This window comes from Heptranchias perlo, chromosome 2 (assembly GCF_035084215.1).
Source record: "Heptranchias perlo isolate sHepPer1 chromosome 2, sHepPer1.hap1, whole genome shotgun sequence".
In the NCBI taxonomy this organism is placed as follows: domain Eukaryota; kingdom Metazoa; phylum Chordata; class Chondrichthyes; order Hexanchiformes; family Hexanchidae; genus Heptranchias; species Heptranchias perlo.
In genome coordinates, this window is record NC_090326.1 from 80,121,385 (window position 1) to 80,134,376 (window position 12,992).

A 12,992-nucleotide genomic window follows, 5' to 3' on the forward strand; every position below is an offset into this window, starting at 1 on the left:
CCAATCTCTCCTCAATCGAGAGTCCTGCCATCCCAGGAATCAGTCTGGTGAACCTTCACTGCACTCCCTCTATGGCAAGTATATCCTTTCGTAGGTAAGGAGACCAAAACTGCACACAATACTCCAGGTGTGGTCTCATCAAGGCCCTGTATAACTGCAGTAAGACATCCTTGCTCCTGTACTCAAATCCTCTTGCAATGAAGACCAACATACTATTAGCCTTCCTAACTGCTTGCTGCATCTGCATGTTTACTTTCAGTGACTGGTGTACAAGGACACCCAGGTCCCTTTGTACATCAACATTTCCCAATCTATCGCCATTTAAATAATACTCTGCCTTTCTGTTTTTCCTTCCAAAGTGGATAACTTCACATTTATCCACATTATACTGCATCTGCCATGTATTTGCCAACTCACTCAACTTGTCTAAATCTCCTTGAAGCCTCTTTGCATCCTCCTCACAACTCACAATCCCACCGAGTTTTGTGTCGTCAGCAAACTTGGAAATATTACATTTGGTTCCCTCATCCAAATCATTGATATATATTGTGAATAGCTGGGGCCCAAGCACTGATCCCTGCGGTACCCCACTAGTCACCACCTGCCACCCCGAAAAAGACCCATTTATTCCTACTCTGTTTCCTGTCTGTTAACCAATTTTCAATCCATGCCATCAATCCCATGTGCTTTAATTTTGCACAATAACCTCTTATGTGGGACTTTATCAAAGGCCTTCTGAAAATCCAAATAAACCACATCCACTGGTTCTCCCTTATCTATTCTACCAGTTACATCCTCAAAAAACTCCAGAAGGTTTGTCAAACATGATTTCCCTTTCATAAATCAATGTTGTTCTTTGTCTAACTCCGTTGATATTTTCTAAGTGTCCTGTTATCACGTCCTTTATAATAGACTCTGGCATTTTCCCTACTACTGATGTTAGGCTAACCAGTCTGTAGTTCCCTGTTTTCTCTCTCCTTCCTTTTTTAAATAGTGGGGTTATATTTGCCACCCTCCAATCTGCAGGAACTGTTCCATAATCTATAGAATTTTGGAAGATGACAACCAATGCATCCACTATTTCCATGGCTACCTCTTTTAGTTCTCTGAGATGCAGATTATCAGGCCCTGGGGATTTATCGACTTTCAGTGCTATTAATTTCCCCAGCACTATTTTTTTACTAATACTAATTTCCTTTAATTCCTCCTTTTCACTAGTCCCTTGGTTCCCAAGCATTTCTGGGAAGTTATTTGTGTCCTCTTCTGTGAAGACAGAACCAAAGTATTTGTTTAATTGCTCTGCCACTTCCTTGTTTCCCATTATAAATTCTCCCGTTTCTGACTGTAAGGGACATACATTTGTCTTCACTAATCTTTTTCTTTTTACATACCTGTAGAAGCTTTTACAGTCCACTTTTATGTTCCTTGCAAGTTTACTCTCATACTCTATTTTTCCCCTCTTAATCAATCTCTTGGTCCTTTTTTGCTGAATTCTAAACTGCTTCCAATCCTCAGGCTTGATACTTTTTCTGGCAACTTTATATGACCCCTCTTTGGATCTAATACTATCCTTAATTTCTTTTGTTAGCCATGGTTGGGCCACTTTTCCTTTTTTGTTTTTGCGCCAGAAAGGAATGTATAATTGTTGCAATTCATGCATTTGTTCCTTAAATGTTAGCCATTGCCTATCCACCGTCATGCCTTTTAATGAAGCTTCCCAATCTATCAAAGCCAACTCACTCCTCATACCTTCGTAGTTTCCTTTGTTTAGATTTAGGACCCTAGTTTGGGATTAGACTACGTTGGCAGAAGATCAACAGAAACCCCAGAGAAACTAAGTAAACGGCTGATCTTACACCAAAGTTACAGAGAACAATCGAGAAACCCCTACAGAAATTCCAGGGATTTAATTTTATAGGGTTCTTTTTTTAAAAAATTATCTTATTATTAATCACTATTGTACCTGATGGTCAAAGTTCACACTGAGAAAACCAGTTTTGAGATTGCGCTTGATAAGTGACTGATCCAAGTTGAATTGGCAGATCGTATGGACTCCGCTTGCCCATGACAAGTAAACCTGTTCTTCATACTCATCGAGTAAAGTCAGCATCTCCATATATTTTTGATACGCTACCCCAGCTTCTGGGCCTTCAAGATTTCTGAAACAGAAATTATGCAAAACTCATTCCAGTTCATTTCATTTATAAACTGTAGATGATATAATAAAGGAACAATAGATACAGCTTCATTTCATTATAAAGTTCAAAGAATTATTATTGAATCTTGATTGTATCCTTCTAGTCTATCCTACACATTGTTTATCCTATGACAGAAGTCAGTTGCTCTCTACAACATGACAAGGGAAAATAAATCAAAGCCCAAATCACCCTGGACTGCTTCTGTGTACAAAGTAGCTGGTTGCAGAGCAGCAAAGACACCTGGCAGCAGGTTGGATTGTAACCAGGTAATCGTGCTTGGTACAGGAGATCTGAAAGTGATTTAAAAAAAAACTAAAACTATGTGGAAAACATTTATTGGCAAAATAATTCTGAACCAGGAGCAAGTTTATATGTATATTTATTTATTTGCTGTTAATCCAAGAAAAAACTTGTCATCTTATAGGCAATTCTTCTCACGTTAAATCTCCAACCCTATCATCACAATTTTTCTTGTTTCCCTCTCAAGTTAATAGTACTATGTTCATTGCTCCTCTGAACTTTCTTCTTGTTTCTTATAAAGTGAAAATATCCCATTCTAAGACTCTTGTTTCTACCTACAATTTCATTGTGATGAAACTAAGATTCAATGAACAAACTCCTCTTATTCATTCTTTCCCAGAACCTCAAAACTGTGGAATTGCTTATTTCCTTTAGTTTATCCTTCCTCCTAAACCCAAGTTTAACATTACCCAATCACGAATTCCTAATTTGCTTCACCTGGTGAACAATGGCACCCAACTATCATAGAATCCTTTACTTCCTTCTGCTTTTCTTTACTCCTACAATCTTTAGGTTCTTAAAACCCAAGCTTGGGATATGGGTCACTACAGACAGCGCAAAGTGTTTACCTGTGCAAGGTTTTTATTCGAGCAGAAATAAACATGCAAGCTCTCCAGGCACAGATCTGAAGTTAATATAGACAGGCATTTGATGAAAATTGTAAAAAATGTGATGAGGTGAAAAGCACTATTTTTTCAACTTTGAAACCAAGCGAAAATCTCATAGCGCACTACACCCATTAAAGTTGAAAAGAGTAAAAGAATAAATCTGGAAACAATGATTAAGTGGGACCAAGCTTAGGTTTTAAAATCCTCAAGACTGAAGGAGTAGGTAAAGATTAAGCAGTAACGACTGAGGAATTCACAGTTTGAAGCCCTGGGAAAGAATAAGTTACAGCAGAAGATTGTGTGACAAATCTTGACCCGTGATCCCATGATCCACTACTATCAGTACCGAGCAGCATTCGCAGGAAATGCATCTTCAGAAATCACAGACATATGGCCTGTTATTTTTTTTCTATCCATTAAAATTGACAAACATAAAATCACAGGCTGTGTGGTCATGATTTCCTGAGTTGTGAGAGGTAAGCATCGGTCTCTGCTAGAGGCACTGAATCACGGAATCACACCTTTCATGTCAACACAGTGAGAATATAGGGCAGAGGAAGAGCATGTAGGCAATACTGGTAGATAACCTGTCTGGCCTTGAAAGTGTAAGCACTTTTGTATCACGCCCAATAGCTACCAGTTGTGATTAAGTCTTTGGGCACATTGCTTGGGTGACAGTAAATCCTGTTACCAGAGCATCCTGAACTTTTTCTTTCAAAAGTTTATTCAAGTTTGAGCACGTATGGTAAAATTTTGGATCGAAATTGTGGGCTGGGAGTGTGCAATGTTGTAATATGCAATCTCAGTGCATGCCAAGGAGTGGCACAACAGAATTTTTACCTTTAGAGACTACAAAATAGCAGGAGCTATGCTCTTGCTGCTCCCCAATAGTGCAATAAATTTTCCTCCCCCTTTCCTGGCAAAGAGGTCTCCTGTTCCCACAAAATGTTTCAGACAGTGATAGCCAATACATTAACTACAAGTGGTGCTTTCACTAAGTGTGAGTGTTACCTTCTGAGTGTGAAATTTTGCTGATATGGTCCTGAAAGCTGATTTGTGGAGGTTATGTTTCCTAAAGGAATAGTTCTCACATACAAATTATGCACAGTATGTAACTCAAATACTTTTTAAAAATTAGTATTTCATTTGCTTGGTGAGGACAAACAGCTGTGGAAAATACTGAAAATTGGGGCCTAACACTGAATTATTGCAAAAATATCATTAAGTACCTCCAATACAAAACTTACAATTATTTTATGGAATAATGCAGAAAACTCATCACACTCACATGTGGTAAATAAGCTTGAAATTTGACCACGGTGTCTGAATCCTTTCCTTAAGTTCTTTGGCCCATTTTAAGTTTCCTGAAGTTTCAGGCATGTTCTTGTTTAATACTGCAGCACCTTTTTCTTTCTATATGTCAAATAAATCGACAAATATTATGTCATACAAAAAATTAAACATAGGTAATCAAACATAAATCCTTACTTTAAGCCCTACCAAACTAGTGTACATTCTTTGTTTCATTTAAAATATTTTACTAGTTAATCAACTGTTACACCAATGGTCATTAAACTGCATGGTCTGTCCCACAGGCAGGCTGTAAGGCAGAGTGAAGTGTGGAGAAAAAAGTAAACGAAAATAAGAAAACACTAGCCTAGAAATTGGATTGTACTATGCCATTTTACAGGCATAAAACAGGCTCCTAAGGGGCCAATATAGCAGGCCCGCCATATTGGTTAGGGCTCCCACATAGGCATCCAGAGTGTGTGCCTCAAACAGGCCTTAGGCCCTTTGTATATTCAACTAAGGGGCACAATGCTTATTTGAGGCTCCCTTTGTAACATTCGATTGCAACTGACCAGTCAAACCAGCTTAAAGGGACTACTGGTGGCTGCTATCAGAAGCGTAAGTTTTAACTTTTTTACTTACCTTATTGTCGATCCACTGCCGGCCATATCTTGCCCCACACCTGCCTGCTCCCCTCCCGGACTCTTCTAAGGACCTCAGCCAATCATCCTGCCCCACGGGACTAGCGAGCTGCCTCTTAGGCTACGACTAGCGCCCACACCTCGTTAATAATAAGCAAATGAGGCTGGCCGACCAATTTGCAGCTGCACAAGGATCCAATTTCTAGGCCATAATCTCCATTTTTAACTTTGAGCAGTGGAATAAATTCTGGAGTAATTCTTGCCTATGCTTCAGAAAATGCTCTAACCTGCCCTGGATCCGGCAGTGATCACTCTCTGCCTCTACTTTCTGAAATAACAAAGCTGAAATGTCATAATGAAAACATTAAAAATTCTCATTTCTTTTCAACAGTCATACTGCTCAAGCTTAAAATTGACATGCAATCTGAAAGATATCTTTTGCATTTTCATTAAAACGTGCTCGGCAGATGTCTGAACTAATCATAAAACCAGGTTTCTGTGGAGTGTGTTCCAGAGCCAAGCTCTTGTGGTTCTCTCAATATTTTGGAGCGGAGAGGTTTGTTTTGAAAAACTGAGGTGCCAATAGTTTGGGAATTTTCAGGTAATCACTGAAACAATGTTGTTTAAAACATCTGCGTCACGATTTCATAAATGTTTTTCTTACTTTAAGGTGTCTTGATTCTGGCAGGATACCCGGGAATCTTGACTTGGACATGTATCGCCATTTTTTCATTGTCACTGAGTCAAAATCCTGGAACTCCCTACATAACAGCAGTGTGGGAGCACCTTCACCACACAAATGGAAGCAGGTTCAAGGCAGCGGCTCACCATCACCTTCAAAAGGGATGGGCAATAAATGCCGGCCTTCCCAGCGCATCCACATTCCGAGTATGAATTAAAAAATTACCCACTGCACCATTCAGAAGCTGACTTAGAAGCACTTTATTCCAAGTTTCATTTATCCAACCCACACAGGGATGCATTAATGGAGAGTATGAGGAGTTTCATCAGACCTCAGCCAGACCACTTGAGGGGCTTCCCACTCAGGAGTTCAGCCATATTGGGTTTCACATGTGCATCCATTGAGCTTGCCAATTCACAGAGCAAAATTATCAGCAAAGCTGTGGAAGAGCCAAAAATTCCACTGAGGCAAAGCGCCACAATGGAAGAGGTTAGAGGTCATAAAAAGAAGTCCTTTTCAAGACTTTAAAAATTTATTAAAGACTGCTTTTTGTTAAACATACCTGTTCCACGTGCCTATCATATAAACATTTACATCTGTCCAGTTCTTGATCAAACATCTCTAGCAGAGTAAAGTACTTTGGACTAAAAATCTCCACAATGGTGGATCTCTCCAGAAACACACCAAAGACAGCAAGAAGCTTTAAGAGAAAACAAATAAATACAGATGATTATCATTGGCTTTCACTCATCGTAATACAATAAAACCAAATTACAGATTAGGAGTGATTAAAGCTGCTTATGTATACCTCATCTTTACAAAGATGTAAAATATATATTCACTGTATTGAAAATACTGAACATCTTTCTTAACCCCTGTTATTGGCTACCAGTACTGCTTTAAATATAGGCAAAAATCCAGTCCCAAAAGGGTGGTATAATTACCTCTCAAACTATGTAGTACTGTCAGAAACTGTCAGTAGTGCTGTGTGACTCCAGATGCAGCCTGGTGACAATTTACATTTATATGGTAAGGAACACCCCCCAGGTGCTTCACAAAGAGGTGTAACTAAAATGCACATGTAATTGTAATTTTCTATCCATTTATAATTCTATAGCTGCAAGGATAACTGCAAGGTTTGTCCATTTTCTAGATTGTGTGCTCAGTAATGCATTAAACAATAATATGACGACATGCCAGTCATCAATGTGCTGTTATAGATCTATCCTAAAACTTAATAACATGTTACAGAAGCCAGATAAACAATTCACAGAACACTATCCCCAGAATAGTGCTGTGTTGCCAACTATAACACTGGGTGCAGATTATTTTACTGCTGTATTTACATTGCAGGACTGCTTCAGGAAATGGTTCCAGTGATGTAGAGGCCACCCATTTTTATCAACAAGTGCAGTTATTTTAAAGGCATGTGGGTAGAATTTCTGAGCGGGTTCTTCCGATCTCTTAGTATAATACTGTAATTTATCATATAGATGGCAACTTATGATATGCCTCATTCAGTTATTTTGCAAGGTGCATCAGAGTCTCCACTGCATTCATTCGCTAAAGTACTATAAGTATGCATTGATAATTCATTTCACTTGTTGATGCTAGCAGGTTTTCAAGAAGGTTTTTATTAGAGCATTAAATGAGAAGATATGTATCTACAAAACAAATGACATTACAGACGAACTTAAGATCCTTTAGCACTATTACAAAGGTTTTAGGCAGGTTATAGCTAAGAATAAGCCACGATCCCACTCTGCTGCCATCATTATGGTGGAACAGGAGGTACACCCCATGTGTTTGACCTTACTGGACTTCTCAGACTCGTGTCATTTGCATAATGGCGGTGGACAGCCATGCAACTATTGGCGTAAGAAGGGTGCCCATTAGAGCAAATGGGCAGACAAACCCAGTGCTGGACAACCGCATGCGGGCACAGTAGGTAGATCCAGCTGGAAAATAAAGAATGCATGTGAAATTGGCCCCTTTGTCAGATGATCGATATCAATGAGACCAGAACCGGTCCTGGAACACTCTTGTGGGCCTTACTTCCAACGTTTGAATGCACAGGATGCCTGCATTTTGCCAGAGCACAGGTGCAGGACAAGCAGGAATATTTCTTAGAAAAAAAATATTGTGCATGATTGTTTTTGAAGAATTTGTACTGCCCTTTAATCATAACGTTACTGAAGTGAAAACAAACATCATCTGAGAGTTTCTGTTGTGCATGTGATGAGTATTCTTTTCAAAGATCAAACCATATATTGTAAAACATTTGCTAAAATGATACACCACTGAGCAAAAGTATTATACATTCCTTTGTACAAAAAAAACTTTAGGTCTAAGAAGAATTTCTATATTTAATGATATCCCTATTTACATAGCTGCTCAATGGTCTTTCAGAACAGTTCCAGGAATGAATAATTCATCTTGATGCTGCCCTTTTGAGGCTGAAGAATAGGATTTTGAGTGAGGCACGTGTACTCCCGGTGCCACAGAGTGCAATTATGGTTTCTATCATAAAGAACAAAGAATAGTGAAAAAAAATTAAGGAATTAGATGGAGGAGAAAATGATGAGCATGGTGTTGGAATGCATGTGTGTTAATGTGAGGAGTGTTCCAAATATGGTTGACGAGCTGCAGGTGCAAATTGCCATTTGGGTTTATGATATAATGGCTATAACAGAGACCTGGCTTAAACATGGGCAGGATTGTGAATTAAACATTCCTGGTTACAATGTATTCAGGAGGGATAGGGAAGGGAAAAAAAGACAGGATGGGGTGAGGGGCAGTATTGATGGAGGATAATATTACAGTTCTACAGAGTGTTGATATACTAGACAGTTCAAAGACTAAATCTATTTGATTAGAGTTAAGGAACAGAAAAGGAGCTGTTACAATGCTGGAAGTTTACTATAAGCCCCCAAATAAGAACATAAGAAATAGGAGCAGGAGCAGGCCATACAACCCCTTGAATCAGCTCTGCCATTCAATAAGATCATGGCTGATCTTCTACTTCAACTCCACTTTCCCACCATATGCCGATATCCCTTGATGTCCGAAAATATAAGATTTTTTTTTTATTTTTCTTTTCTAATATTTTTTTGTCTATGTCTTGTTTCATTTTGCTGAACCCTTCCTACTCCCACCCATATAAGGCAGCTTCTTTGATGCTACTTGTGGGTGCAGCTTATCCAGGCTCCCATGCATCACAGTAAATCTCAATTGCACTAGAGTGGCCCGTTATAGTGAAACATGGAGCAATGAAGAAGAGAGCTGCCTAGAAGCAAGTGTTGGACTGGAAATTCTATTAATTAGGAAATAAGAGATTACAATCGTCTGTATCCCTACCAAGAATACGATAAAATATGGGAATTCTCCCACAGAGATGAAAGTGCTGTACCATAAGCACGATGGCTTTCCAAAGTCAATTCAGAATCTCCAATCAACCATACCTTACCAATGCCTGATCACAGACACCAACACGTGGTATTTGTAGTCTGTGATATATCTTCATTGTGTCTCAGTCTTCCTAAAACTATCAGTGTGCAAAGTGCTTTACCGGTAATCTGAACTTCCTGATTGCAGCTAGATGGATAAACAGTAATGCGAGACTGGTCACGGATGGTACCTACCGAAACCCCATTTGAGTTCACTCGGATTAGTACTTACAACTAGTATTTTAACTGTTAACCAGGTTATAGATTCTCCACGTCTTTGGACTTCAAATCAGAAGTTACAGATCACAATGTGCTATAACACAACAAAAGGCACTGAAAAGCCGACATGTTGCTCATAGTTCTTACAATGTCTTATCATTGGAAGGAGGAGAATAGTGAGGAGGAGATAGAGGAGCAAATCTGCAGGCAAATTTCAGAGAAATGTAAAATAATAGAGCAGTAATAGTAAGGGACTTCAATTACCATAATACAGACTGGGGGAAAAAAAGTGTAAAGCGCAAGGAGGGTGAAGAAATCCTAAAATACGTACAGGAGAACTTTCTTAATCAGTACTTTTCTAGCCCAAAGAGGACGAAAGCAATGCTGGATCTAGTTCTGGGGGATGAAGTAGGGCAAGTGAAGTGTGTTTCAGTGGGAGAACATCTGGGTAATACTGACCATAATATAATTTGGTTTAAAGTAGTTATGGAAAGGGACAAGGATAATTCAACAGTGAAAATACCTAACTAGAAGAGAGCCAATTTCAGTGATTTGAGAAGGGATCTAGCACAGGTGGACTGGAAACAAAGATTGGCCAGGAAAACAGTAAATGAGCATAGAGTCATAGAGTTATACAGCACGGATAGACGCCCTTCGGCCCATCGTGTCCGCGCCGGCCATCAAGCCCTGTCTACTCTAATCCCATATTCCAGCATTTGGTCCGTAGCCTTGTATGCTATGGCATTTCAAGTGCTCATCCAAATGCTTCTTGAATGTTGTGAGGGTTCCTGCCTCCACAACCCTTTCAGGCAGTGAGTTCCAGACTCCAACCACCCTCTGGGTGAAAAAGTTCTTTCTCAAATCCCCTCTAAACCTCCCGCCTTTTACCTTGAATCTATGCCCCCTTGTTATAGAACCCTCAACGAAGGGAAAAAGCTCCTTAGTATCCATCCTATCTGTGCCCCTCATAATTTTGTACACCTCAATCATGTCCCCCCTCAGCCTCCTCTGCTCCAAGGAAAACAAACCCAATCTTCCCAGTCTCTCTTCATAGCTGAAGCGCTCCAGCCCTGGTAACATCCTGGTGAATCTCCTCTGCACCCTCTCCAAAGCGATCACATCCTTCCTGTAGTGTGGCGACCAGAACTGCACACAGTACTCCAGCTGTGGCCTAACCAGTGTTTTATACAGCTCCATCATAACCTCCTTGCTCTTATATTCTATGCCTCAGCTAATAAAGGCAAGTATCCCATATGCCTTCTTTACCACCTTAACTACCTGTTCCGCCGCCTTCAGGGATCTGTGAACTTGCACACCAAGATCCCTCTGACCCTCTGTCTTGCCTAGGGTCCTCCCATTCATTGTGTATTCCCTTGCCTTGTTAGTCCCTCCAAAGTGCATCACCTCGCACTTTTCCGGGTTAAATTCCATTTGCCACTGTTCCGCCCATCTGACCAACCCATCTATATCGTCCTGCAGACTGAGGCTATCCTCCTCGCTATTTACCACCCTACCAATTTTTGTATCATCAGCGAACTTACTGATCATACCTTTTACATTCATATCCAAGTCATTAATGTAGACCACAAACAGCAAGGGACCCAGCACCGATCCCTGTGGTACCCCACTGGCCACAGGCTTCCAGTCACAAAAACAACCTTCGACCATCACCCTCTGCCTTCTGCCACTAAGCCAGTTTTGTATCCAAAGTGCCAAGGCACCCTGGATTCCATGGGCTCGTACCTTCTTGACCAGTCTCCTGTGGGGGACTTTATCGAAGGCCTTACTGAAATCCATGTATACCACATCCACTGCGTTACCCTCATCCACACGCCTAGTCACCCCCTCAAAAAATTCAATCAAATTAGTCAGACATGATCTTCCCTTGACAAAGCCATGTTGACTATCCCTGATTAATCCTTGCTTCTCCAAGTGGAGACTAATTTTGTCCTTCAGAATTTTTTCCAATAATTTTCCTACCACTGATGTTAGGCTCACTGGCCTGTAGTGCCCCGGTTTTTCCCAACTCCCCTTCTTGAATAACGGTACTACATTAGCGGTTCTCCAGTCCTCTGGCACATCCCCTGTGGCCAGAGAGGTTCTGAATAAATGTGTTAGAGCCCCCGCAATCTCCTCCTTTGCCTCACACAGTCGCCTGGGATACATTTCATCCGGGCCTGGGGATTTATCCATTTTTAGGCCTGCTAAAACCGCCAATACCTCCTCCCGCTCGATGTTAATATGTTCGAGTATATCAGTCCCCCTGCCGTATTTCTATGTCTACATCGTCCTTCTCCATAGTGAAAACAGATGCAAAAAATTCATTTAGAACCCCTCCTACATCTGCCGGCTCCACACACAGATTGCCATTTTTGTCCCTAATGGGCCCTATTTTTTCCCTAGTCATCCTCTTACCCTTAATATACTTATAAAACATCTTAGGATTTTCCTTTATTTTGCTCGCCAGTGTTATTTCATGGCCCCTCCTTGATCTAATTTCTTTTTTAAGTATCCCCCTGCACTTTTTGTACTCCTCTAGGGCTTCCTCCGTCTTTAGCCTTTTGTATCTGCCAAAAGCCCTCCTTTTTTTCCTAATCCATTCTCGTATATCCCCTGACATCCAAGGTTCCCTGGAGTTCTTGGAACCACCCTTGACCTTTACGGGAACATGTTGCCATTGTATGGTCTCAATCTCCCTTCTGAAAGACTCCCATTGCTCCGATGCGGATTTTCCTACAAGCAGCTGATCCCAGTCCATTTTGGCCAGATCCTGCCTTATCCTATTAAAATCGGCCTTCCCCCAATTTAGAACCTTTATTTCCGGCCCCTCCCTGTCCTTTTCCATGACCACCTTAAATCTCACCGAATTATGGTCACTGTCACCAAAGTGCTCACCTACTAGCACTTCTTCCACTTGGCCGGCCACATTCCCTAGAATTAGGTCCAGTACCGCCCCCTCTCTTGTAGGACTTTCTACATGCTGGCTCAAAAAGCTCTCCTGGATGCACGTTAAGAATTTTGTACCCTCTAAGCCTTTTACACTCTGAGTATCCCAGTTAATATTGGGGAAGTTGAAATCCCCCACTATTATTACCCTATTATTTGCACAATTTTCTGAGATTTGCCTACATATCTGTTCCTCTATCTCCCCCTGACTGTTTGGGGGCCTATAGTACACTCCCATCAAAGTGCTTGCCCCCTTTTTGTTTTTAAGCTCCACCCATATGGCCTCATTAGAGGAACCTGCTAATATATCATCCCTCCTTATGGCAGTAATTGATTCTTTAATTAATATTGCGACCCCCCCCCCTCCTCTTATACCTCCCCCTCTGTCTCGCCTGAAGATTCTGTACCCCGGAATATTGAGCTGCCAGTCTTGCCCCTCCCTCAACCATGTCTCTGTGACAGCAACAATATCATACTCCCATGTGTTTATCAACACCTTCAGTTCATCCACCTTATTCGCAAGACTCCTTGCATTAAAATAGATGCCATCCAGCCTTGCCCTCACATATTTGCCCTGTCTTCCAAGCTGACTTGTTTTTTTCTCTATATTTGGCTGCACATCACCCCCTATTGTAGCTCCACTCTGTATCCCATCCCCCTGC

The 12,992-nt window shown here is 40.9% G+C and overlaps 1 protein-coding gene across 1 annotated transcript in view; it reads right to left on the reverse strand.

Annotated features, from left to right (window-relative positions):
- The window catches only part of LOC137332178 (dynein axonemal heavy chain 11-like), a 380,453-nt gene that overhangs the window by 304,436 nt on the left and 63,025 nt on the right, over positions 1 to 12,992 (reverse strand). Inside the window, exons 10-12 of the mRNA XM_067995882.1 lie at positions 6,282 to 6,419; positions 4,395 to 4,519; positions 1,964 to 2,159 (exon numbers count right to left, since the gene is read on the reverse strand). Coding sequence (XP_067851983.1) covers positions 1,964 to 2,159; positions 4,395 to 4,519; positions 6,282 to 6,419 — 459 coding nt within the window. The remainder of the gene's footprint in view (positions 1 to 1,963; positions 2,160 to 4,394; positions 4,520 to 6,281; positions 6,420 to 12,992) is intronic.